This window comes from Sander lucioperca, chromosome 4 (genome assembly GCF_008315115.2).
Source record: "Sander lucioperca isolate FBNREF2018 chromosome 4, SLUC_FBN_1.2, whole genome shotgun sequence".
NCBI lineage: Eukaryota > Metazoa > Chordata > Actinopteri > Perciformes > Percidae > Sander > Sander lucioperca.
In genome coordinates, this window is record NC_050176.1 from 41490064 (window position 1) to 41517927 (window position 27864).

At 45.8% G+C, this 27864-nt stretch overlaps 2 protein-coding genes and 1 long non-coding RNA gene across 5 annotated transcripts in view; 1 reads left to right on the top strand and 2 right to left on the bottom strand.

Moving 5' to 3' along the window:
• The window catches only part of ttbk1a (tau tubulin kinase 1a), a 64815-nt gene extending 56076 nt beyond the window's left edge, over window positions 1-8739 (bottom strand). The window contains exon 1 of one of the 3 annotated variants that reach the window (XM_031297131.2): window positions 8671-8739. Coding sequence is in view for 1 of the 3 variants with exons in the window: in XM_031297129.2 (XP_031152989.1) it covers window positions 2710-2712 (3 nt within the window). In the remaining 2 variants the exon portion in view is untranslated. Of the gene's footprint in view, window positions 1-2709; window positions 2802-6092; window positions 6650-8670 lie in introns of those variants that run through there. The other 2 variants (XM_031297130.2, XM_031297129.2) reach the window with 2 other exon arrangements.
• LOC116048162 lies at window positions 2081-2699 on the bottom strand. The gene is made up of 3 exons (XR_004104563.1): window positions 2538-2699; window positions 2247-2248; window positions 2081-2109 (listed from the first exon to the last, which is right to left on the bottom strand). It is a non-coding gene; the product is annotated as an uncharacterized LOC116048162 (long non-coding RNA).
• Window positions 8740-8908: 169 nt separating the features above from the next.
• On the top strand, window positions 8909-27762 carry pex6 (peroxisomal biogenesis factor 6). Its single transcript, XM_036000529.1, has 20 exons — window positions 8909-8946; window positions 9371-9992; window positions 10593-11048; window positions 11310-11492; window positions 13488-13660; window positions 13808-13891; window positions 14093-14204; window positions 15558-15697; window positions 16646-16751; window positions 16938-17143; window positions 17918-18104; window positions 18961-19037; window positions 19356-19473; window positions 20382-20587; window positions 20726-20787; window positions 24612-24720; window positions 24873-24989; window positions 25511-25588; window positions 26808-26947; window positions 27424-27762. The coding sequence occupies exons 2-20, from the start codon at window positions 9456-9458 to the stop codon at window positions 27558-27560; spliced, it is 3228 nt and encodes a 1075-aa protein (XP_035856422.1). The 5' UTR covers window positions 8909-8946; window positions 9371-9455; the 3' UTR covers window positions 27561-27762.
• Window positions 27763-27864: the final 102 nt, after the last annotated feature.

The following is a 27864-nucleotide window of genomic DNA, read 5'->3' on the forward strand; positions in this document are numbered from 1 at the left end:
AGGAAACGCGTGTTCGTTCCTCGGTAGTGTTTCAACCCAAACCACTGTCGTTTTCCTAAACTTAACATGTCGTTTCAGTGTCTGAACTAAACTGTCGTGGCTGAATGACACTGACTTTTTCGGGGCTAAACTCAACCGCTACGCCGATGAGAGTGCCGTTATCTGGCAGTGTCTGTAGCCGGCTCGCAGTCACCGATCGGTGGCTAAACAACTGCCAACTACCCATAAAAAAATAAAAGGAAAATCATGTATATATATATATGTAGGTCTAGACCTACACATATAGACCTTGACAAAAAGTGACAAAAACATTTAGAGAAAGAGTCAGAAGTGCCAAAAAAAGTTTTCAAAAAACATTTAAAATTTTGACCCGGAAAGACGAGTTCATGGTCTACGGGAAGACGATACGTTTAACGCTATTTTTTATTCATGGTCAACAAACTAATTTGTATGACATTATACCAAAATTCTGAGTAAAAAAAACCCAGAAATTATTAATTATTTTGCCTAATAGTTAAGATCAGAGGACAGTTTAGTCAGGAGACTATTTTGAAACCATTTTGTATGTTATTTTCGGGCAATTTGGTTGAAAGAAACCCATATTTGTGATATAAAAAACGTTAAACGGGACAAAATTTGACCCATGGAAAACACAAGTGAGATATATATATATATATATATATATATATATATATATGGACCTTTCCACCGTAACTATTTGGTTTGTCCAAGTGGTGTTGCCGTAGCTAGCTTTCCAAGATGGCGGCCGTTCTCCCGTCGCGTAGGGACTCCCATCGTGTCTCGACAACGGCTTCTCTGCACCTGCAGTGATCCACCGCAACACTGGAGATGTAGTGAAACGTGCTGCACGCCTCAACACACCGCTGAGCCGCCCAATCACTGCAGAGGGGCGGGACCACAGAGTTTCTCTGAAGAAAGAGGAGAACGCCCCCTTCCTGTGTCCACCACGGGACTTTATTTCGGTAAAAGTGTGTCCGGTAGTGAACGGGGCGGGACAAGTAATGTTTTGATCCTGTTTGAATTGAGCCATGAATTACACATATGATATTTGTCAGTTTAAGAGATATTGTAGCGAGTGAAGAAAGTCTCAGTTTGTCGTAGAACTGGGGTTTTTTGGCGCTCTTTTTGGCGCTTATGATGCTTCTCTGACACCTAGTCACATGTTTCTTAAGATAGTTGAAGTATCAGACTCTGAGAAGGCGTCATTAGAAAGACTCGTCAGCCCAAAGTGTCTGAGTGACGTCTCTCTGAAGCTACGATGTCTGTGTGTTTGGTACCAGGATGTATTGTTTCTGTGAGCAGTTTCACACTAAACTAAGTGGTACTACAACAAAACTTACGACAAACTGAGACTTTCTTCACTCGCTAAATTATCTTTTAAACTGACAAACATCAGATGTGTAATTCATGGCTCAATTCAAACAGGATCTAAACATTACCTGTCTCTCCACGTTCACTACCGGACACACGTTTTCCGAAATAAAGTCCCATGGTGGTCACAGGAAGGGGCGGGACTTCTCTTGAAGTGACATGGATAAATGATTGGAGTGTAACGGAGAGAAACTGTGAGGTCCAGCAGCGTCTCGGCAGCAGAGTGAAACATCCTGACAGACACTTTCTCGAAACCTTCAACCCTCAGTCTGCTCTTCTTCTTCACCGGCAGATCTACGAGTTCCTGTTACTAGGGTTACATTTACACCGCTACGTTTTGGTTTTAAAAACAAACATCTTCTGCTACGTTTCCCCCTCTCATTCCCCCTGCTCTGACGTTTCCCCCTCTCATTCCCCCTGCTCTGGCGTGTCCCCCTCTCATTCCCCCTGCTCTGGCGTTCCCCCTTCTCATTCCCCCTGCTCTGGCGTTTCCCCCTCTCATTCCCCCTGCTCTGGTGTTCCCCCTTCTCATTCCCCCTGCTCTGGCGTTTCCCCCTCTCATTCCCCCTGCTCTGGCGTTTCCCCCTCTCATTCCCCCTGCTCTGGCATTTCCCCCTCTCATTCCCCCTGCTCTGGCGTTTCCCCCTCTCATTCCCCCTGCTCTGGCGTTTCCCCCTCTCATTCCCCCTGCTCTGGCGTTTCCCCCTCTCATTCCCCCTGCTCTGGCGTTCCCCCTTCTCATTCCCCCTGCTCTGGCGTTCCCCCCTCTCATTCCCCCTGCTCTGGCGTTCCCCCCTCTCATTCCCCCTGCTCTGGCGTTCCCGAGCCCCTAAACCGGAGACATTTGGAAACACTTCTGACCCGTTTTGGAATCTGCGGGGTTGTGTTGCAGTCTCAATGGCTCCAAACGGAGACCTTTGGCAACACTGACGCCAACGTTTCTCCTCCTGATTGAGTCTTATCGGTCACAACGTCTCGTTCTCTGAGACTTAAAGCTACTAACGTTACCATGGTAACTACCAGCAGGGGGCGGAGTCTCCACGCTGCCTCCTGTTTATGTCCAGTATACCAGAATGATGATGAGATATGAGGTTTTGGGCATGTTAGTTTAAACAGAGATTAGTTCTTCTATTGCAGCTAAAAACACTCGGTGCACGGAGATCACTTTGGGCTCAAAACTCAAACGCTTAAAAAACCAAAACGTAGCGATGTAAAATGTAGCCTGAGGGGAGGGGGGAAGGGGAGGGGTGCTCTGCCAGAAGCCGGGTTTTTTGCATCATTCCAGTTTTAAACCTGCCGACGTCGGTCCGAGCTCACCATAGTTCTGAGCTCCCGGAAAACCTGACGGCTTACAACAAATCCTGAGTGGGACAAAACCCTTCCTGTTCCTGTGTTAGCCTACAAGCCAAAACAGAATGCACAGTTAACACAGGGAGAAGAAGAAGAAGAAGAAGAAGAAGAGGGAGGAAGAGGAGGCGTCGTCCTGCACACGCAGGCTCAAACAGTGACATCACATATTGGGGGCGGAGAATAGAAGCCTTCATACAGCAGGTTAAAGACAAACAGCTTCAGATCCACAGAATATCATCCGACTTCAACTGGTTTTATTGAACTTTTGTGAAGCCACATTCACCAAAACACTTTTTATTAAACATTGCTGGAATATCTAGTAGCATACGTGTTGTTTTAAAACCCATAACTTTTGCTAAGTTCCCGCCTGGCATCCACACTTACTCCGGCGCTTCCGGACCCTTATCTGGATCAACGAATAGCCTCGCATGTCCAGGCCTTCCTCCACAGCTCTGTGGAGGAAGGCCCGACTAGTCCACACAGCATTCCTGGATTGGAGTAAAACGTGCTCTGGTTTATTGGCATTTCTTTAAACCAATCACAATCATCGTGGGCGGGGCTAAGCTCCGGACGGAGCCACGGTGCCTCTGCTAAATAGTCTCAGGAAGGAACTTGTTTTGGTGGAACATGTGTACGGTCAAAAGTAGTTTTAGTCGTGCAACAGAAAACTCAGATTGGACAGATAGTCTAGCTAGCTGTCTGGATTTACCCTGCAGAGATCTGAGGAGCAGTTAACCATAGTCCTCACAAATCAACTGGGGGTTCGTCTCCCATTTGTGTCCAGTTCTTGTCACTGAAACGTACATTTTATAACCCCACCAGCCATCTTTTCCTAAACCTAACTGTCCCGTTCTTGTGCTGCATGTCAGTTACCTCCCGACCCAGAGGCGAATTTACGAAACGCCAAGACCCGCCCTTCAATAGCATTCACACCAACTATTGGCCAGGCGTCCATGCTTACATGTTCAGGTCTTATCCCCTGACCAATCGGCTTATCCTAACCTTAACCACTCAGTGCCTAGCCCCAACCAATCGAGCTGCCATTCAAGGGTGGGTCTTGGCGTGGCCATAGTAGGATTCGTAAATTTGCGACCCAGAGCGTCTAAATATGACGCTAAAGGAGACTTTTTGCAACAATAACAAATGCCAAAATCACCTGACCAAGCGTCGTATTTTGGCGCGATTGGAGTGAGAATGTGTTGATTTATGAAACGCTGCTGTGGGTCGTATTAGGGTTAGAGGAACAAATGATCGATATCGCCGTATGGTTTGGAGGACTGGCTGTTCAGAACAAAAGAGAAAATAAGAGTTTACTTGCAAAACGTAAAGAGCAAAATAATCGTTTTTCAGGGATGCACCGAATCCTAGATTCGGTTTCAGATTCGGCTGAATATTGGGCTTTTTGACGGGGTTGGGTTTCTGCTGAACTTTAGAATTTTTTCCCAGCAAACCGAACCCTGCGCTTGCACTACGCGCGCTACGCTGTTTGACGTAATGACGGCGCCGTTGATTACTGGAAGGTGTTTACGTAGGTGGAGCGGTCAATGCAGTAGGCTGTGAGAAAGTGAAAATGGAACTCCCTAATTAAAATTTGATTCATTGCACTATCAGAGAGATCTCAGTCAAAGAGAAACCAATCTGTCCAGGTATCCAGTTTAAACTCTAACACATAAGCGAGTTCCGACTGAAAGTGTTTTGGTGAATCTGACATCAGATGGAAAATAGAGAAGAAGAATAAGCACAGAACACTTTCATATCAGCAAAATCCCAAAACAGAGTTATAAAACACCCAGAAGTTACTTTATCAAATGCAAAATATGTCGAACTCTGCCGCCATATTAGTGAGAAAAAGTAATAAAGTAATAAGCATTGTAGTTTGACTGTTTATCTCTTCTTAAATTATTTTATAATCTTTTTTTGTGTAATTCAAGAAAGATGTAGGCTAAGCGAGAAACTATTTGTGCCACAATCCAAAAACAAAAGAACGTTAAAAGATGTAACATTGCATTTCTTTTTTGAGACATTTCCAAAATTTGATTTGATTTAAAAATGTAAAATTGTTATGAAAATCTTTTTTATTCTGTAGGTTTATTATTTTTTGTTCTTTAAGAAATACAGTTTCAGTGTCACTTTTGATAAGAGAACATATCTGTTGATTTGCAACAGTTTATAGAAATTAAAGGTACACTGTGTAGGAATTTCTCCCGTCTAGCGGTGAAATTCTATTTTGCTTTCAAACGAATAGTGCTCTCTAGCGCCTCGCTTTTTCAAATGCATGTTGCAACTACGGTAGCCGTTACGTCACGTTGTGACAAGCACCTCTCACTGATCTCCTTCTCCGTTTCAGCTGGTTTCAGTCATGTGACGCTGGCTCTGAAAGAAAACGCGTTGCGGATTAGCTAGACAGGTAGGCTAGTGCTTTATGTCCCTCTCAGCCATTATAGTTTTTCAAAATGGTGGAACGACGTGGAAGCCTCCTGGGACTTACTCATCCAATGTAAATACAGATAAGAAATTCTTCGCTTACGAGGATAAGTCAGATCATTGGCAGAGGTCATTTTACACCAATGACGACATATTTATGAATGAAGACATTGATTTTAGCTAGTAAAATACTTAAAACACTACACAGTGTAGGCCTACCTTTAAGGAATATTTTTCACACATTTGTCTGCAGCTCCTGAGAAAATCAAATCAACTTAAAACCGTGAATCGAATCGTGAGTTGAATGTATTGTTACATTTCTTATGTTTGTTATGAATTGTGATTTTGGCACAAATGTTATTCCGTACATCAGACTGTAAATCCACATTTCTAACCTTTCTTATGTCATATGTTTGCTGTTCTGATCTGGCAACAAAGGGTGATTTATTTTTGTAACAATAAAATAAATGAATGAATGTTTCAGTGACACACTTCCGCTCCAACACCCCTCCCTCCTCCCTCCCTCCCTCCCTCCCTCTCTTTCTCTCTTTCTCTCTCTGCATCACTCACACTGAATCTTTCCTCTCTGCAGTGCACAGTCATGGGTGCACTGTGCGCTTGCGCAACATCCCATCCCGCTGATCAATAAATCTGGCCCGGACTGACCCGAGTTATGAATTAAAGATCAGAACAGAGACACAACCCGGATCAGTCCCGGTCCTAAAAGACCATCAGTAGGCCACAAAAAAACATCACAAACATCCATCGGTACGGACCAATACATTTAGTTCCCTTGTAACGCTTTATCACTGCGGGACACACACACACACACACACACACACACACACACACACACACACACACACACACACACACACACACTGATCTCTGTATTCCGGGCCAGACCTGGTCCGGATCAGGCCTACCTGGCGCACCGTCCGCTCCTTTTCCGCCTTTTGGGAATCTTCATCTGGGATTTTATTTCGGCACAAAACGCCCTGGTCCAGAAAACCCACCGTTCCTCTGAAGGTTGGCCGGGGTTTGGGCCTCACACTCCCGCAGGACTAAATTAAAAAAACACCATGTAGCCTGGGCTATTCCTCCTCTAACAGCGACCCCAAATCAAACCCGAACCGGCCCCGCCCTCCGGTGCTGCAGCACCGGGACGCGCCGAGTCCGGAAAGAAACAAAAAGCAGAGTCCGGAGGGGTGCTGTCCGGGGTGCTGGTCCCCCTCCGGGCCTGAGGCGGAGGATGGGAGGATGGGAGGATGGGAGGATGGGAGGATGCGGACTGATCTTCCGCGTTTACGGCCGCATCTGGGAGTCTTTAACCCGGGATAAAAGCAGGTCCTGATCCCCGCGAGAGAGAGGCTGAGCCGGGCCGGCTGTCATAGGCGGTCTGTGGGTGTCAGGTTCTCCGGCTCCAGCCTGTTTGTCCGCACTGCAGCTCCGCATCCAGCGGCGTCAAACCGCCTTCTCCCCGCACAACCACAACATCCGGCCAAGGCCTTTCAAAATAAAACTCACTGTGATGAAAACGCGGCAAAAGGACGTTTTGTGACAAAGATTCATCGATTGGTTGTCAGTTTTTAAATACAAAAAGTGACCAAAAACCTCTAACAAAGGGAAAAAAAACTCAAAAAACGGCGAAAAAGTGACAAAAACCTCTAAAAAAGCTGCAAAAAGTGGCCATAAAAAAGACTATAATGGCTTTTATAATATATATATATATATATATATATATATATATATATATATATATATATATATATATATATATATATATATTTATGTCTGTCATCAGGAAACACTTTACATCTGTTCACATCTGAAGATTCAAAATGTTTTTTTTTCACTGAATATTTCTGATTTCTGAGTCATTTATTTTAGGGCTGCAACTTATTTTCATCATCAGTTAATCTGTCAGTTATGTTCTCAAGGTGTTATTGAGTCGGTGAACTTAAACACAAGACTTTCTCCCAGGAAACGGGTGTTCACGTCCCAGGAGTTTTTTTAAAGACAATTTTGGGGACTTTTAGGCCTTTATCTGGTAGGACAGATTAGACATGGAAGGGGAGAGAGAGGAGGATAGACATGCAGCAAAGGGCCGCAGGTCGGAATTTATGAGAGCAACTTTCTGACAACATTTTTGATCCCTTTTTGTCCTTAATGCGCCTCGGTCGACGCGCTTAAAACCAGACTCAGAATGACTCCACTGGTTTCACATTGAATTTTCTTTAACGCTCAAACTTCAATGTGATACGTTGTCGTCTCTTCCACATCCTTACCAGATGGTGTACAAGCATTGACAGCAGAGCAAAAATAACAACTTCAACTCACAATCACGTAACCGTTCTGAGCGGTACTTAAAGCAGCCGTATGGCTACAAACCAAAAGGCCCCAAACTGAATGGCTGACAGCTGGGCTATTATACACCAGCTGATGCAATTACGGCCTCAATCAGCTGATTGTCAAAAGGCTGTGGCGGTATGCCACGCATCAAGATCAACTAACACGAATTGTCAGTTTACAACGAGTCTGGTTCACTGTAAATAGCACTAGCAATTTATCAAAAATAAAAGTTAATTAGTTAGAACTGAACCTGCAGCTGCTGCAACGAGGACTGAGCCTCAGTAGCGTACATGTAGCGCACGCTCTACCGGGTGAGCTACCCTGGAGCCCCAAATCTTTTCTCTAGTCTGAACTAGTCGTTTTGGGGTCTAAACTTAACTGTCGTCGCCACAGGACGCCCCCCTGAAAGGACTGGAAGCTCCCAGCTGTTCCTGCTCTTATACAGTAATACATACGTAGAATACATACCAACTACAGGGCTTTACTTTTCACAGATATACGTACCAATAGTTCATAAAAACAGACTGATTCAGGAGAAATATACGGACACAAATAGACAAAGTGTAGTCAAATTAATCTTTTCTTTCCGCTAGTCTGAAAGAAGACATGTTATGGAAGATAAAGACCTCAAAATCGAATATGTTTTTGACTGAAGTGTCTCTACTTTAGAGGGGAGAACTTATCTAACCGGTGGAGTTAAGCTACTTTTAGGATTTTTTAGCCTTTCATATAGTTGCCATTGTAAAGTAACCTGACGTGTTTTTATTTTTTTTTATTTTGAAAAGACAGAGCGGACGCTGGCAGGTTTCCTTTATTTCTGATCAGACAGGCGGAGGCGGAGCTGTGCAGTCCCACCCTCTAACGAGCACCTGAACGCCTCATCATCCTCCCCTTCGTTTACCGTCGGGGGCCTTTTCTACCGACCATCTACCGTTAATCAGCCGCTGCACAGGCTCGTATTTTGAATTAGACACAATCAAATCGGATCGATTGTCTTTCGGAGGAGATTCTACAGAGCCGACAGCCAACGTCCTGTGGCTGCACACACACACACACACACACACACACACACACACACACACACACACACACACACTTTCTCTGCAGCATCCCGTCGCTTCGGTCAGTGTATTTCTTTGTTTTTTTTCTCACCTGAATGTGTTTTTGTGTCCGGAGCCGAGCAGCAGCATCCTCCTCCTCCTCCACTCCATCATCTCTACAGCATCACACACACACACACACACACACACACACACACACACACACACACACACACACACACACACACACACACACACACACACACACACTCCACAGCGCCCTCTGCTGACTCTATCTCTTCAAATATTCCAGCTATTTTTTTCTTCTGGAAATATTCAAACTTTCCCTCAAAATATTCAAAGTATTCTCAACTTCATTGAGCTAAATGTATCAGCAGCTAATTCATTCACACATTTTCTAAAATATTCCCATTCCCATTTTTGAAAGTGTTCTCTCTTAAGATATTAGGACACATTCTCTGATATATTTAGATAGATATATATTTTTGTCCTTCACATTATTCCAACCTCATACAACCAAGTATCAGCAGTAAAAGTACTCCAGTACTCCCAACTGAACTGCACTTCAGACGGTGAATTGTCTGTTTGTAGTTTTATTTTAGATATGATCATTTGTGACTTCAAAAATATTTATTTCTGTTTTTATTAACTGCCCTGATGACAAACTGATGAGAGGAAGTAGTCAGTGAATACTGAACACGTGTGCCAACGACAACACGACCTTTTTTTATTTATTTTACTATTATTATTGAATTCTAGTCATTTCTATTTTCCATATCATGTTGATGTAGTTCCTCCGGCCGTCCACCAGATGGCGGTGATGACGCGGCGCCGGCCTGAAACCAGGAAGAAGAAGAAGAGTGACGCAAGTCCAAGATGGCGCAGGTGCAGGCGGAGTTGCGCTGTTTGGAGAGTTTCCCCTCGCACCTGAGTCCTCTGGATGTTTTAATATTCAAATCTCACTCACATATAGTTTTCCAGAATGACACGGACCCACCGACCGTGCTCTTCACCCCGCAGCCGCCTCAGGGAACCACGAGCCCGGGCATTTTGCTGCGCGTTCACCCAACTACTGCAGAGGAGACCGGGGGTCCGAGCTCCGAGGCGGAGACTGCGGGCTGCAGAGGAGCGCCGTCCGGGGGCATGGTGCAGCTGTTTGCCAGCCGGTTCTTACTGCGGCACCACGGGCTCCAGAGGCTCGGCAGCACCGGGACCGTCCGGGCTCTGGAGCCGGTCCCGCTGGACCGAGTGGTGCTGGGAGCCCGCAGCAGGCAGAGCCTCCGCTGGGCCGCAGCGGAGAGGTTCACCAGCGGGCTGCTGGAGCTCTGCAGCCCGGGACAGTGGCTGCTGGCCCGGCGGGGAGACCCGCTGCTGCTGCCCCGACACCCGCTGCTGGGAGAAGACCCGGGACAGGTAAGACCCCGGATGTCAAATTGGTACATTTTAGTGCTACAGCAGCCACATATCAGAGCACACATACAGACAGTACACAGCGTAAGATGTGTATCTTTTTCTCAGTGAACACCAGAACAATTAGCTGACATTTGACCAAAACATAGGTTTATTAAACATTTTAACACTGATACTTGCATGTCGAGCAGAGACGTTTCTGCACATATCTTAACAGGATAAGTTGTAGAGAGAGTGTAAATGGGTCCAATTAATTAAGTTGAATCATACCAATATGAAAGTTTGGTGATTATCTGTGAGAGAGTGTATGTCCACAACTTGCTGGATGGATATTGGCCCCCTAAAAAGTCATTTCAGCAGGTCAAAAGCTCCGGGTGGGTTATAATCTGTCAGATAATTCATTTATGTTGGGGGCAGAAATAAATAAATAACTTTTCAGTGACAAGGTAGGGGCTGCAGTCACGTATTGGCAAGTGCAAACGTGTATTTTATGCTGTTTGCTGCCTGTCACTTTCCCCTCAAATAAAGGCCTGAAATGCCCCAAAAAATAATCTTAACTCCGTCATGTGGCAGCCGGTTGATGTGGTGTGTCCTGTGGTCCAGGCGGAGCTGCTGGTGTTGGACTGCAGTCCTGTAACTCAGGGCCGGATCACGGCCGACACCGCTCTGCTTCTGACCGACTGCTGGGACCCAGCGGACGCGGCCGGCGGCGCCGTCCCCCCGCCGCCACCACCTCTCAGACTGGGCGTGGACGCCGCCCTCCCGCCGCTGTGCGTGTCGGACTTCGCTCACTACGCCGACGGCCTGGGCGGCGGGCGCTCTCTGCTGGACAACCGGAGGCTGCTGGACTCGGGGTTCTCGGGCGTCCTGCAGGCTCTGGAGGGCCGCGTGGACGTCCGCGTGGTGGACGCGCGGCGGTGGCTCGGGGTCGGAGGGCACCGCGGCAGCGTGGACCCTGACAGCTGCGTGTTTGTGAGCAAACAGCTGCTGCTCCGCCTCGGCCTGTTCAACCACGAGTGGGTGAAAGTATCGCGGCCCGGCGCCGCCTCCAGACCGGAGGTACGGCTGCTAAATATTATTATCATCGTGGATTATGTTCTGGATGAATGGATGAGTTGTTGGGTCTCTAAAATGTCCAAGATGACGTCCTCTATTTGTTAGTTGTTTTGCCATTTTTGACGCTTTTCTCAGCGCTTTTTGGTAGATATTTTTAATGCTTTTTATCGCTTTTCAAAACAAGACTTTTGAGGACGTCATCTTGGGCTTTTGGGAAACCCTCATCCACATTTTTCACCATTTTTCTGGATGAATGTTTTCCAGCTCCAGAGTGAGGCTCGGGGGGCCGTCTGCAGACAGCGGCTGGCCTCGGTGCTCGTGGTGGATTCCACCCAGAGTCCAGACCTGCAGAACCAGGACGAAGTCGGCTTCATATCGGCGGCTCTGTGGTTCAACATGACCGACGGAGACGTGATGCCCGTCAACGGCTGCACGCTGAGGATCAAGGTACGAGTTCTGCACCGAGCCGGTTAATTCATTTCAATTTTATTTATAGTATCAAATCATAACAAGAGTTATCTCAAGACACTGTACAGATAGAGTAGGTCTAGACCACACTCTATAATTTACAAAGACACAACAATTCTAGTAATTCCCCCAAGAGCAATCATTTGGTGTGACAGTGGTGAGGAAAAACTACCTTTAGGGAGAAACCTGGGACAGACCCAGGCTCTTGGTAGGCGGTGTCTGACGTGCTGGTTGGGGGGGGGGTGATGAACAGTGGCAATACTAGTCACAATAAAGATAATGGAACTATGACTACAAATGGTAGTTGTAGTAGTTCATGTCATAGCAGGGCACTGCTATTTATTAACTAACCTTAAAGTGGTGATAGAATGATTATATAGGGTATTTTACACTGTTCCTTAAGGTCTCCTAATAGGGTATGTAACATTGGTTGGGCTAAAAATGGCCCGGCTGCTATTCTGTGGGTCCTAATGCATCCCTGTGTTTTGACCCTATTTCCAAATATGGTATGCTCATGAATATTTAGATGAGCTGTGCACTGATTGGTTGAGCGAACCACGTACACATCCATTGGAGACGAGACGGCAGGTCTCATATTTCAGACACTGCAATGTTTTACATTGTTCGTTACTACTAAATGACTACATTCATATTCTGAGACTTTTTTATGTGAGAAATCAACTATGTAGAGGTCAAATATGGGCCGTTTTACAAAAATTGATGGCTAATTGCAAATTTTGTCCAACTGTGTTGCGCTCCGTGACAGCAGCCGGTGCTTCCTCGCCGCCTGGCCTGTCCTTTCACAGACCCCGGGTACACTTTCAGCATAACTATAGTATATTTACAGTTTGAATTTTGTGTATATCACAGCTACCCTAAGGGCTTACAAAGCTTAGCTAACACTTGTCCGATTTGAATTTAATGCATTTTTGTGAATTTCAGAGGAATTCTAAGAGGAGGCTAGCTATCTCTCATTGATAGAGCTCCATCCAGCCGCAGGCTCTATCAACGAGACTCACGGACAAGAGGCGTTTATTTCCCCGATCGTTTGTTTAAATAACACAACACACATATCCATTATAAGATTAACTGGAACCTGCAGTAAGAGATTGCGGGCGTAACAAGCTCGCTGACTGCGCTCTCACTCACACACAGCGGCCATTTAGCAGGAAGAGGGGAGCTGCAGGCCCTGGAGCTCTGTCAGGGCAGCAGCGTTTGGTAGTCCATTAACCCAGAAACGGTGACTTTGCGCGGGTATGGAGCACCGTGGGCTGCCGGCCGTGATGGAGCTCCATCTACCTCACAGTAGGCCGGGCGGCGAGGCAGCAACCCAGACAGCACCGGCCGCTGAACTCCCAACACACAGTCGGACAAAATTTACAATTAGACATCAATTTTCGTAAAACGGCCCATATTTGACCTCTACATAGTTGATTTCTCGCATAAAAAAGTCTCAGAAGTGAATTTAGTGGTAAAATAGCAGATGAACAATGTATACAATTTCTGAGATCTGCGCAACCTATTCAGAAGACTAAGCTGACCTCAGATCAGTGGTGTAGCCTGTGTAAATGTTTGGGCGTGACAAAGATAGAGACTAGAGCCAAATGAGGAGGAGCCACCGAGTTGAAAATCGGTTTTGCATTCTATCACCCCTTTAAAGGGACAGTTTGTGTCATTTCCCCCTCAGTCGCTCTGACTGGACCAGCAGATCAATGCAGCAAATGTTCAGTTACTGGGGAATATTAGATATTAGTGTCATTTTCAACTAAACTAACCAACAAACTAAGCGATAAAATATCGCTTAAATAATTATCAGAACTGTCCCTTTAAGCCACCTCAAGGGCAATAATTCTTGCAGAAGTTTCCACATTTAAAGCCGAGGCCAGGAGACTTTTAGTCTGAGAAATCAGCAGGAAGGGTTGAGTTTCTACAGCGACTGATCACTAACGCGTTGTGTCTTGTTTTCGTTCTCAGAGGTGGCGAGCTGCTCCTCTGCCGGCGCCCGGCGCCCATCGCTCGGACAGTTTCTGCCGCTCGGCGTCTCCGCCGTACGCCAGCGAGCTCCACGTCCAGCTGGTGGCGTCTCCGCTGTACAGCAGCCTCGGTTGCTACGACAGCCTGCTGTCTGAGCACTTCAGCACGCCCAGGTGAGTCCGACGCCGCCGCGCTGCTTTTACTGCCCGCTGGTTACTCAGGCCAGAGAGGTTGAGCTGGGGCTCCTCAGAGGTCCTGCACATATCAGTGCTGTACATATGCTGACTCCCAGTCTAACCAGTGGTCCTCTCTGTGGGCAGACTGGTTGCCCAGGGAGACGTCCTGGCGGTGCCAGCTGCAAACCATCCAGACCTGCTGGAGAACAACTCAGAGGGGATACACAGGTACACCCACCCCCCTCAGACACTAAGCCTTTAACTCTGCAATAGAAACTATATCATGTTACAATGTCAGGTGTGTCTCTCTGTGTCTGTGTCTGTGTGTGTGTGTGTGTGTGTGTGTGTGTGTGTGTGTGTGTGTGTGTGTGTGTGTGTGTGTGTGTGTGTGTGTGTGTGTGTGTGTGACCGACCTTTGACCCCCACCAGGTGTCCAGTGCTGTTCTTCAGAGTGCAGAAGGTGTGTTCGTCTGCAGAGAGAGAAGAGGGACAGGAGGAGGAGGCTCACCTGGCCGACAGACTGCACACCTCACTCTACATGGTGACGTGTGTGTGTGTGTGTGTGTGTGTGTGTGTGTGTGTGTGTGTCTGTCTTTCTCTGACTGTGTGTGTGTTTGTGTCTGTTAGGGCTGGGCGATAAATCGATTTTATCGATTAACTCGAATGTGTAGTTAACGTCGATTTGTTAAAATGAAAATCGATTTTCTCCTTAACATCCGCCGACGCTCCCCTCTGGGCTCCCGTAGCTCCGAACGGGCTCAGCCCCTGCGTTTGCCATAGAGATACACAAACAACATGGCAGCGACAGGGACTAACATTAATTCTTTTCTTAACCAGTAGTTTCATTACTTGCTTATCCGTAATCTCCGCCGAAATGACCGGCAGCTCGCGGTGCTCTGTCCCCGGCTGAGAGTCACCTATTCTCAGATAACTGAACCACCAGCTACCGCTGACCTAAAGGACCACCATGCGGGGCACCAGAGGCGGTGTTGAGGAACTCTTTTGCGGCTCAACACATCTACTAAATGCCGCTGATACGACCGAGCTGTGACGGAGGTCTGTAGCTGCTTAAACAACTAGCAATCACCGCTCTGTAGCCCGGAGCTCCTCTTTGACGTTTGTTTCTACCGCTAGTTACTACCATAGACTGTTAATATTAATAATATACAGTCTATGGTTACTACGAAGGAGCTTGCTACAGGTATGCTACATTCAAGAGACCATGGGATGTTAATGTACGTTACTCAGCAACAGGTGAAAACAGGGGCAAGGTTGCGCAATAACGTTAAAATGATTTGAACTTTTAGCGAGGAACGAGAAGTGAATTACCTGTATGTGTGAAAACAGCTTTATCTCACGCATCCGTTTGTTTGTTGTTGAATATATAGCCCCCCCCCCCCATCCAAAAAAAGGGAAAACACTCAAACCAATTTATATTTCCACAAAATTGGCATGAATAATCATAATGGTATACATGCCCCGTGTGTGTGAGTCAAAACAAAATAAAGTTAAAACTTGTTTTGAACAATTTCTTTGTCATCTGCAGATTGATTTTAAGTAGGGGGAGAAAAAATCGATTTAAATCTTAAATCGGATTTTTTTGGAAAAAATCAGGGATTTTATTTTTAGGTCATATCGCCCAGCCCTAGTGTCTGTCTGTCTGTGCACGTTCTTATATTTTTTTCTTAATATTTAGTTGTTGTAACTCAGATTTAGACTGTCCAATCTGCCCCAAATGTTTGTTGCACGATGACAGTCCAGGCCTGAAGACATCTACGTGGTTGTCGATCTTTGGCTGTGGTTAATTGTTAAAGAATTAGCCCCTGCAGTGCGTTGTCCAGTCATCGCTGCTGTAGCTTTAATTAACATCATGTTTTGGTTATGTGTCCCCCAGACGGCGTCCACCGTTAGCAGCCCCGTCCCCTGCTGCCTCTCTGAGGACGGCGCGTCTCTGTGGAGCGCTCTGTCTCCTCCGGGCCTGGTCCGGACCGTGGAGCTGCTCTGCAGCATCGTCCTGCCTCACCTGCAGCACAGGTAACTTCCCCCGTCTGCTGAGTCTGCCCCGCCAGCTTGGGACTAGATAGATAGACCTGACCCGCTGTGACCATAGACTCATAGAAAAAGACAGACTCTGGGCCTCATCTTGCATCCGGTGCAGCCCGGCACAAAGCCCGACACCAGTGTCTTTGCTAGTTTAAGACCGACCCAGTTTTCAGTTTCCCGTCCAGCTCCCACGTCGTTTAAATGGCAAATGCACCTGAACCCATCTGTGGCCCATGGGCGTGCTGGTCTTACAGGGAGGTGTGTTCAGGTGCATTCTGGGCGTATTGCTATCTTGAGGCAGCGGGAAGTGATGGCACCATTGACCAACAAAAACCTGGTCTAAAGTCAATAACGCAGCATTTCATTGTTATTTTAACAGAGCATTAGTAAAATGCTCCTAGACTCGTGCACAGCACTCGCACACTATGCTTGTTACACACACAGGGACGCACAGCAGCACACACACACACACACACACACAGATACACACACACACACAGGGACGCACAGCAGCACACACACACACACACACACACACACACACACAGGGACACACACAGCAGCACACACACATGCAGAAGATTACAAATAAAAATATTACGGTGTAAATCCTCCATCATAACAGCAATGCTCCAAGGTCCAAACGCACCTGGCTTTTAAAGGGAATGGGAGATGATCTCTGATTGGTTGATTGCATGTTACGCCCAAAACACTCCTCTGATTAATGAAGACACTAAGTACAACCCTTTAGAACCATGCACCCGGCACACAGACCTTTTTTTCCTCTTTTTATATATATATATATATATATATATATATATATATATATATATATATATATATATATATATATATATACAGTGTAATATACAGTGTGATAGAGAGAAGCATGCTGGGACATGTGGTCCGTGATGTCAGTGTTGTGTGTGGTTGTCGTAGCAGTGGTCTGTCTGGCTGCGCCGTCCTCCTCCACGGCCCTGCAGGAAGTGGTAAAGTGACGGCGGTCAGCGCAGCGAGTCGCAGACTCAACCTCCACCTGCTCAAGGTACGACCGCTGCTGCTCTGGAGCAACTTCAAAATGTATATGGAATTATTTTCTCTATCATCTATAATGTTACAATGTCAGATGTTCATGTTAAACGTGTGTGTGTGTGTGTGTGTGTGTGTGTGTGTGTGTGTGTGTGTGTGTGTGTGTATATATCTGTGTGTGTGTGTGTGTGTGTGTGTGCAGGTGGACAGTGTGAGTGTGTGTGCAGACACCCCTGCAGCCTCGGAGGTGAAGCTGAGCGGGGTGTTCCAGCGGGCCGCGGCCCTGCAGCCCTGCGTCCTGCTGCTCAGGAACCTGCAGCTCCTGCTGCGACCTCGCGGTGGCCATGGCGAGGAGGACGGCAGGGTCCAGGCGGCGCTCTGCCAGCTGCTCCACAGCGCCCCCAGCAGGTCACTGACCGCCTCTCACACTGATGCTGTAACACGGATGTTTTTAACTTAACTCGACCCATTGTCAGTCTGGTAGTAGTCTATATCCACCACGTTTCACTTTGGGGATTGCTCCGGTACCACCCTAATGTGATGTCTGTCCCCTTCCTCTGTCTCTGTGTTGGCGTTCTAACCTCCGGCTGATTTGTGAGGACTATGGTTAACTGCTCCTCAGATCTCTGCAGGGTAAATCCAGACAGCTAGCTAGACTATCTGTCCTATCTGAGTTTTCTGTTGCACGACTAAAACTACTTTTGAACGTACACATGTTCCCTAAATGTCCCATAACATAGGTAGAAACTGTCTGAGATTTCTGTTTCTATAAGGCCTTTTTTGCCGCCTTTTTGCCACCTTTTAGTCACATTTTCATCACCTTTTTGATGTCTTTTCATCTCCTTTTCATCTCCTTTTCATCTCCTTTTCATCTCCTTTTTGTCACCTTTTTGTCAACATAGGTAGAACGTGTCTGATGTTTCTGGTTCTATAAGTCCATAATAGATATGATATAGATCCATAACGTAGGTAGGGTTGCTGCGTAGATCTGCCGGTCCAGTCAGAGAGACTGAGGAGAAATGACACCAAGTTGAAGTTATGTTGAAACCCTCAAAGATTCGGGGCTTTGGAGAAACCATTCGGGGCTGGAGACCCAGAAGCTCCGCCCCCTGGCCGTTTGTCTCTAATATCACCGCGGTGAGTTAGAGGAAAACATGACGCGGTGCTTTCTTTGTGTTCCAGTGTGGTGGTGGTGGCGACGGTGTGCAGGCCCCGGGAGCTGTCTGCGGGGGTCGCGGCGGCGTTTGTCCACCAGGTGGTGTTGGAGAGTCCCAGCGAGGAGCAGCGGCGCTCCGTGCTGCTCAGCCTGAGCCGAGAGCTTCCCCTGGGGAGAGACGTGGACCTGGAGAGGATCTCCAAGCTCACCGCGGTACGTCACGCCACTAACACCCCGCTCGCTGCAGCAATCGTTTCGGCGTCTCCTCTATTTCTCGCGTGAGCCGCGAGCGAACGTGTCGAGCCAGGCAGGTGACCACATACAGGAAGGCCACAGTGCAGCCCGATACTTTCCAAAATAAAACACATTTCAAAGTAAAACACCTAGGTTCATGGTGATTTTGGCCGCTCAGCGAGACTTTTCGTCACCTTTTCATCGCCATTTTGTCACCATTTGGTTGCCTTTTCATCACCTTTTTGTCACCTTTTCTTCGCCTTTTCGTCACCTTTTCATTGCCTTTTCATCACCTTTTTGTCACCTTTTCATCACCTTTTTGTCACCTTTTCGTCACCTTTTCATCACCTTTTTGTCACCTTTTCGTCACCTTTTCATCACCTTTTTGTCACCTTTTTGTCGCCTTTTTTGTCAACATAGTTAGTCTGATGTCACGTGATCAGGCACACCAATATTTCTGGAAGTTTAAGTGTGCAAGGGCCTTAACCCTCGTGTTGTACTCGGGGTCAAATTTGACCCGTTTTTTTAAAGTTTCTACACCAGAAATTTGGGGAAAAAAATTTCAAAAAACTAAACTAAACTTTGACAAAACACAAAAAATGGATATAATTTCATATAGATGAGGTTTTTTGACCATGAATTTGAAAAAGAAATAGTGTAAAACTAGTGGTAATACATTGGTGTGAGTGGTGTGTACAGTATACTGATGGTAGTGTAGAAAACAAACAAAGAAAAGGTTAAAAAGTGTCTAAAAAGTGTTCCATTTCAGTGTTAAATGTGAAGCGTGGCCAGTGAGTGTGTGTCGGTAACGGTGGTGTCGTCCCCCCCCCCTCAGGGCTTTGTGTTGGGCGATCTGAGAGCTCTGCTGGTGGAGGCTGGTCGAGCTGCCCGCAGGAGGCTGCTTCACACCTGGTGAGACTAGAGGTTAAGATTCATAGAGATAGAAATACGGGAGCCCAGTGGGGCTCCTCTCTTCTGCAGGGTGTCTATCACTACACAGCAAATACTGCTTTTAGGAACACAATACATTTATTATCAACTCATGTTCCTAAAGCCTCTCACCCTGGACTCTACGTCTCCATGTGTGTGTGTCTGAGTGACTGATGGAGCAACAGTCTCTGAAACTGGTCCAGAATTATACAAGAACCAAGCTGTAATGGGTGTGTGTGTGTGTGTGTCTGTCTGTCTGTCTCTTTGTCTGCGTGTGTGTGTGTGTCTCTGTGTGTGCAGTGTCGGCTGGCGGGAGGAGGATCTGTGCTCCAGTGGAGTGACCGTCCTGAACCAGGACTTCCTCTCGGCCCTGGAGACTCTGCAGGACGCTCAGTCGGCCGCCATCGGCGCCCCAAAGGTGACTCAGCACGACAGGCCGGGACTTCTCCTGCCCTCTAGTGACCAAAACATCCACAACAACAACACATGTTGGTTGGACGGGCTGCACCATATGACAATATGCAGTAGTGTTGTTGAATGTCATAACGATATAACTTGTGATAAATGAACGTGTGTGTGTGTGTGTGTGAGAGAGACTGTGTGTCTGTGTGTGTGAGATTGTGTGTCTGTATGTCTGTCTGTCTGTCTGTGTGTGTGTGAGACTGTGTGTGTGTGTGTGTGTGTGTGTGTCTGTCTGTCTGTGTGTGACTGTGTGAGACTGTGTGTGTGTGTGTGTGTGTGTGTGTGTGTGTCTGTCTGTCTGTCTGTGTGAGACTGTCTGTGTGTGTGTGTGTGTGTGTGTGTGTGTGTGTGAGACACTGTGTGTGTGACTGTGAGACTGTGTGTGTGTGTGTGTGTGTGTCTGTGTGTGACCGTGTGAGACTGTGTGTGTGTGTGTGTGACTGTGTGTGTGTGTGTGACTGTGTGTCAGTTCTGGTGCTTTCAGTATTCTGCCAAAATTCAACAAACTGCTTGTTGAATTGAAAACAAATGAAAGGAAATAATTCCCAACTTCCTTTTATTGAACAAATTGAACGTTGAATATAAAAGGCAGCACTAAAGAAAGTGACATAACAATTTTAAGGGGCAGTTTTCTGCTGATATTTAACTATATAACTAACAGAAAAAATCTCTGATTGTCTTTCACAATGTGTTTATTGCGGCATTTGCTTAAAAACATAATGCTATACTGTGCAGCCCTTATGAATGCATGTATGCATGCTGTCCTCTCTCTCTGTGTGTGTGTGTGTGTGTGTGTGTGTGTGTGTGTGTGTGTGTGTGTGTGTGTGTGTGTGTGTGTGTGTGTGTGTGTGTGTGTGTGGACAGATCCCGGCAGTGCGCTGGGAGGACGTTGGCGGTCTCCAGCAGGTGAAGAAAGAGATCCTGGACACGGTGCAGCTGCCTCTGCAGCGGCCTGAGCTGCTGTCCCTGGGTCTGAACCGCACCGGCGTCCTGCTGTACGGGCCGCCGGGGACCGGAAAAACGCTGCTGGCCAAAGCTGTGGCCACCGAGTGCTCCATGACCTTCCTCAGGTACAGACGCCTTCGCGGTCCGCTTCTCACCGCGGGAAACGGGAACGCCCCTTTTCAAAACCGCGGGTTTTAAAATCCCAAACGTGTGAAGGGACTTTAAATGGGTGGAACCCGTGTGTGTGTGTGTGTGTGTTTCAGTGTCAAAGGTCCAGAGCTCATCAACATGTACGTGGGTCAGAGCGAGGAGAACATCAGGGAAGGTGGGTTCTAGTCTCTCTAGTCTCTCTAATCTCTCTAGTCTCTCTAGTCTCTCTAGTCTCTCTAATCTCTCTAGTCTCTCTAGTCTCTAGACTCTTTAGTCTCTCTAGTCTCTAGTCTCTCTAGTCTCTAGACTCTTTAGTCTCTCTAGTCTCTAGTCTCTCTAGTCTCTAGACTCTCGTCTCTCTAGACTCTCTAGACTCTCTAGACCAGGGCTGCCCATTACGTCGATCGTGATCTACTGGTCGATCGCAAAGGTAGTGTGGGTAGATCGCATGGCATTAAAAAAAAATAGATGTCAGCCTATCATCCATCCTCACTATGACATTTGTCAATTGATTGACATACAGGACAACCAGTCTAACGTCTGATCTTGTCTGACATACGGGTCAGCACGCATGTGCACAGCAGCGGCAAAATTCCAGCAAGCTAGCGAGTTGCCCAGTTAGCCTAAGTAATTTCTACTAAACTTAAAAAGGGTATAAAAATGAGTGGGGGAGCTGGACCAAGTAAGAAGCCAAAAACCTACCACTTCCATACAGAATGGGAGGAGGACTTTTTTTTCACAATGTCCTATTCGAAGTGCGTTTGCCTCATCTGCAAATCTACCATTGCTATTCCGAAGAAGGGAAATGTGGAGCGGCATTTTCGGACTGTTCATAAAAGATACGACACTGACTTCCCTCCGAAAAGCGAACTGAGAAGGAGAAAGGTGAAAGAACTAAAATCCCAGTTGTCCGGACAGCAGGCCTTTTTCTCACAGCTTACCACAAAAGCGAAGACCGCCACCGAAGCATCGTTCCGGGTGAGTCACGTCATCGTTAAACACAAGAAATCCTTCCAAGACGGAGAGATGATAAAAGAGGCATTCGTTGAAGCGGCTGAATCGTTGTTTCAAGACTTTAAAAACAAACCAGACATAGTATCTTCAATCAAATCTCTCCAGCTGTCAAGAAGTACAGTTACACGGCGCTGTGAAGCAATGGCTGAGGATGTGACCGAGAAACTTAGGAGGGATATTGCGGATTGCGAGTGTTTCTCACTGCAATTGGACGAGTCTACAGACGTGAGTGACACAGCCCAGTTGTGCATTTTTATTCGTATGGTGTTTAACGATATGACTGCCAAAGAGGAGCTGTTAACAGTACTGCCCATGAAAGAACACACACGCGGAGAGGACATTTTTCAGTCTTTCAAAAACTTTATCGAGAAAACTCAGCTCCCAGTGTGCAAATTGGTGTCCATCACCACAGACGGTGCGCCCGCGATGGTTGGCCGCTCAAATGGATTTATTGCCAAGTGCAGGGAGGATGATGCCTTCCCCGACTTCCTCAATTATCACTGCATAATACACCAACAAGTGTTATGCGCAAAAATGCTCAACATGAAAGAGATAATGGATGTGGCAACGAAGATCGCCTGTTCTATTCGCGCCAGATCTCTTCAAAGACGGCTGTTCCGTGTGCATCTGGAGAAGGCGGACTGCGACCACACTGAATTGTTGCTACACACTGACGTAAGATGGCTTAGTCGAGGGAAATTCCTGCAAAGATTTCGAGAGCTCTGTCCGGAGATTAAAGAGTTTTTCCTTGTATCTAAACATGCAGAATACAACCAACTAAATGATGATCAGTGGTTACTAGACTTAGCATTTTTAACTGATCTGACCAACATGTTGAATGATCTTAATGTTGAGCTGCAAGGAAAAGACAAAACAGTGGTCAATATGATCAGCTCAGTAAATGCATTCAAACGAAAAATGCAACATCTGTGCTCAAAGCTGCAGCGCCATGATTTGGCAAACTTTCAGAACCTCGTATCAGAACTGGAGACGCAAGGGAAGGCGTGTGCGCAACTTGACAGTGGACGCTACACAGAGCAGATTGAAAACTGTCTGTCAGACTTTAACAAACGGTTTCAAGACTTTGCTTTATTGGAACCAGTCGCTACATTCATGTGTTACCCTTTTCGGGAAGATGCTGAGGTTGATTTACTTGCATCAAAAATTGCAACACTGTTTCACCTGAACTCGTCTGGAGTGGAGGATGAGATCCTGACACTACAAGCTGACATTGAGCTCAAGTCCAGGGCTCATGGACAGTTTTGGAACTTACTCACAGAGGAAAAGTACCCCAATATGAGGAAATGTGCTACCTCCTTGACTGCATTATTCGGCTCCACTTATTTATGTGAGTCAGCCTTTTCCCACATGAAGATTATTAAGTCCAAATACCGTTCCACCATGACTGATGATCATTTAGAAATGTGCTTGAGGCTGGCTATCAGCAGCTACTGTCCGGACTATGCATCCCTGGCTGATTCCATTCAGTGCAAGTCATCAGAGTAAGGTGATGACAAATAAATGTACAGAGTTGTATTGTGCAATATGGGTTCATGCAGTTATGCAAGGTACACTAACTTATATTGTACATATAAATGATTTTCAATATATTTATAAATATATGTATAAATAAATATGTTTTGCATTTTTGTAGGTAGATCATTTTGACTTGGTCATTTTAAAAGTAGCTCGCGAGCTGAAAAAGTGTGGTCACCCCTGATGTAGACTCTAGTCTCTCTAGACTCTCTAGTCTCTCTAATCTCTCTAGACTCTCTAGTCTCTCTAATCTCTCTAATCTCTCTAATCTCTCTAGACTCTCTAGTCTCTCTAATCTCTCTAGTCTCTCTAATCTCTCTAGTCTCTCTAATCTCTCTAATCTCTCTAGACTCTCTAGTCTCTCTAATCTCTCTAGTCTCTCTAATCTCTCTAGTCTCTCTAATCTCTCTAATCTCTCTAGTCTCTCTAATCTCTCTAGTCTCTCTAATCTCTCTAATCTCTCTAGTCTCTCTAATCTCTCTAGACTCTCTAGTCTCTCTAGACTCTCTAGTCTCTCTAATCTCTCTAGTCTCTCTAGTCTCTCTAGTCTCTCTAGACTCTCTAGACTCTCTAGTCTCTCTAGACTCTCTAGTCTCTCTAGACTCTAGTCTCTCTAGTCTCTCTAGTCTCTCTAATCTCTCTAGTCTCTCTAATCTCTCTAGTCTCTCTAGACTCTCTAGTCTCTCTAATCTCTCTAGTCTCTCTAGACTCTCTAGTCTCTCTAGTCTCTCTAGTCTCTCTAGTCTCTCTAATCTCTCTAGTCTCTCTAATCTCTCTAGTCTCTCTAATCTCTCTAGTCTCTCTAGTCTCTCTAATCTCTCTAGTCTCTCTAATCTCTCTAGTCTCTCTAATCTCTCTAGTCTCTCTAATCTCTCTAGTCTCTCTAATCTCTCTAGTCTCTCTAATCTCTCTAGTCTCTCTAATCTCTCTAATCTCTCTAGTCTCTCTAGACTCTCTAGTCTCTCTAGACTCTCTAGTCTCTCTAGACTCTCTAGTCTCTCTAATCTCTCTAGTCTCTCTAGTCTCTCTAGACTCTCTAGACTCTCTAGTCTCTCTAGACTCTCTAGTCTCTCTAGTCTCTCTAGACTCTAGTCTCTCTAGTCTCTCTAATCTCTCTAGTCTCTCTAATCTCTCTAGTCTCTCTAGACTCTCTAGTCTCTCTAATCTCTCTAGTCTCTCTAGACTCTCTAGTCTCTCTAGACTCTCTAGTCTCTCTAGACTCTCTAGTCTCTCTACAGCTCAGTTCAGACCAGAGATTGTAAACCAGACGAGTGTAACTTTGTCTCAAAGCTGCCAGTTCTAACCAATAACCATCTCCGTAGCAACGGCTCTTTGTACTTCTATTCTGACTTGTTCTGTGTGTGTGTGTGTGTGTGTGTGTGTGTGTGTGTGTGTGTGTGTGTGTGTGTGTGTGTGTGTGTGTGTGTGTGTGTGTGTGTGTGTGTGTAGTGTTCTGCAGAGCGCGCTCAGCAGCCCCGTGTGTGGTCTTCTTTGACGAGCTGGACTCTCTGGCTCCCAGCAGGGGGCGTAGCGGAGACTCTGGGGGGGTGATGGACAGGTGAGGGGCGGGTTAACGCTGGGTCTGAGAGCCCTTCTACTTTACTTTTACATCTGATTTAATGTCTGTTTCTCTGCTCTTTCATTGGGACAGTGTTCTGTGACAGCAGGATCTATAAAGTTATATATACATTTTTGAACGTGTCCTTACAGAGTGGTGTCCCAGCTGCTGGCCGAGCTCGACGCTCTGCACTCGGCTGCCGGGGTGTTTGTGATCGGAGCCACCAACCGGCCAGACCTGCTGGACCAATCACTGCTGAGGCCTGGCAGGTCAGAGGAGACGCACACACACACACACACACACACACAGACACGCATACACACACACACACACACACACACAGACACGCATACACACACACACACACACAGAGACACAGACACACGCAGACACATACACACACACATACACACACAGACCCAGTAAACCTAGTGTAAATGTAGTCCTAAATCTGATGTTGTTGTGCACGTTTCCATACACTTCAGAATAAACATGAATCACACAAGAGTCCCGTTGAACCGAGACACATTATCTGTCATATTTTAGAATAGTTGTGTCTCTGTAAATTATAGAGTGGGGTCTAGACCTCCTCCATCTGTAAAGTCTCCTGAGATAACTCCTGTTAGGATTTGACACTATGAATAAAATAGAATTGAACATTGAAAGTCAGATTCTAAACAGACGTGTCTCTGAACTGTCTCTGGGTCTCTCTGGGTCTCTCTGGGTCTCTGGGTTTCTCTGGGTCTCTCTGGGTCTCTGGGTTTCTCTGGGTCTCTCTGGGTCTTCTCAGGTTTGATAAGCTGGTGTATGTCGGGATCAACGAGGACCGGGAGTCCCAGCTGCAGGTTCTGCAGGCCATCCTCAGGAAGTAAGAAGAAACTAAATAGAAATCATACTCTATCATGTGTGTGTGGCGGTCAGAATGTGCACTTATTAGAACACATGGAAATACCAATATAAAAAAATACAAACTTTTGATCAAAATCTTTATTCGTTGTAGAAATAAAGTGCAAAGATCTCTCTGCATGCACAAAGAAAATAAAAAGTATTTATGTACACAACCTGTGGATCCTCTGGGCCAAAGATCCTGAACAAGAGAAGGTGACAATGATTAGTTGTTGTCCAGCTGGGATGGTAGTCAGGGTTTCCGCAGGCTGCTAAACAGTCTCAAATTTCAAACTCAATATATTAGTAGGGCTGTGTATTGGCAAGAATCTGGCGATACGATACGTATCACCATACATGGGTTCAATATATTGCAATATATTTCAATATTGTGCGTAAGGCGATATATTTTGATTTTTTTTAAAGTATAATTTTAGGAAAACTAATATTTAAAAAAGACACAATGTTCATAAAAGTCAAAGAAGTTGACTTTAGGTCAACAATTCAGTACACAGGAAATCAAACTGCCAGTTTGGGATTGTGGTTCCCAGGTTCTTAGTGAGCTAATGTTTATATGATAAAGTAGGTCAAAGTTCAGCCATAGCTACGTTGTTAGCTTCTAGCAAAAAGTCAGGCCCTGTTAGGCACTGTTAGGTACTGTTAGGCACTGTTAGGCACTGCTAGGCACCTGCAGAGACCCTGCTGATAGATGTAAATGTTGCGTTCAGGCTCTAGATGGACTCTGCCGTAGACCTGGAAGTGTTGTGTTCTAGGTCTTAAATCATTTTTGATTTTCCTATGTCCATGTAACACTGCCTTTGATGCTCATTGACATGCTGTTTATTTATCCGCTGGTGTTGTAGTTTTTTCTTTTGCTCGTCCAAATATAGTTATTCACCGTATTACAACGACCAATGAGATGTACGCCATTTTTTGTCACTTTTTTGCCCTTTTTTCAGCTTTTTTCTATGTTTTTGTTGCTTTTTGAAGTTTTTGTCACTTTTTTTCATGCAACTTACATTATATTGCAGCCAATCAGCTTTCGTGTTATTGGCGCAAATCTCTTTTTTTTGATTGTACCACAGAAAGAAAACAGATTTTATTTGTTTAAATGTCATTCATAATGGTCTTAAAAAAGCTCTTAAATTTGACTTTGTGAAACCTGCAGAGACCCTGCTAATAGATGTAAATGTTGCGTTCAGGTTCCAGGTGGACTCTGCCGTGGACCTGCAGCAGGTGCTGGAGCACTGCCCCGATCACATGACCGGCGCAGACCTGTACGCTCTGTGTTCAGACGCCATGACGGCTGCCATCAAGAGGAAGATCTCTCTCATCGATGGCGGTGAGAAAACACAACAGGAAGTTTAACATTTGAGTCACTGAACTACAGGCGCCGTCTGTCCTGAAAGGTAGAAAGACACGCAGCGAAATATTCATCAGGTCTCTCTTTACCATACACCTGCATGTTGGGTTAAGAGCACCGACTAATACTCAGAAAGCATCACATTGCCCCCCCCAATAATGTATTGATTTGCACTATTTTAATGCTCGTATAATGTGCATCAAATTTGGCGCCAATCGACATTCATTTCCAACCGTCAACTACAAACATAATTTTTTTTTAAAGTCATAGTATAGTATGTCGTAAAAAGTCATAAAAAAGTCATAGTATAGTATGTTGTAAAAAGTCATAAAGTCATAGTATACCTCGAAAAAAGTTTTTTAAAAAAGTCATAGTATAGTATGTCAAAAACAGTTGTTTTGAAGTAGGTCAAAAAAATGTAACATTAACCGTCTGTCTGTCTGTCTGTCTCTCAGGTCTGGACTCGGAGGACTCTCCTGTCCTTGTCTCCGTTGAGGATTTCTCTTCGGCGTTGGAAAACTTCAAGCCGTCCGTTTCAGCCGAGGAGCTGCTGAGATATGCAAACATTCAGCAGAAACTCACTGCAAAGTAGAAACTGATGCTGATGATGTTCACTCTCTATATAATATACATATAGACGCACATAAAGACTCACATGAAGGGCTAATTTAAAGGGCCAGTCACATCTGAAAAATCTATATTGTAAAATACTGTGAATGTAAATGATGTACACAAGAAGTTAATTTATAAAATCGTGAAATGTAATTAATAAATACTGAAGTTAATGTTGGATGAAACCAGATGTGAAATGTCTCTGATGTTTCTGATGGAAGCGCCGTCACTACATCATCTGCTGACGAGTGGTATCAGCCAAGCTTATTAATGCCATGAACTCT

What these genes read in the sequence shown, in the direction of transcription:
- pex6 (XM_036000529.1), top strand. Translation starts at nt 9,456, where the DNA reads ATGGCGCAGGTGCAGGCGGAGTTGCGCTGTTTGGAGAGTTTCCCCTCG. An exon ending in TGGGAGAAGACCCGGGACAG is followed by an intron (nt 9,993 to 10,592) that starts GTAAGACCCCGG and finishes CCTGTGGTCCAG; the next exon opens with GCGGAGCTGCTGGTGTTGGA. An exon ending in TCAACCTCCACCTGCTCAAG is followed by an intron (nt 16,752 to 16,937) that starts GTACGACCGCTG and finishes GTGTGTGTGCAG; the next exon opens with GTGGACAGTGTGAGTGTGTG.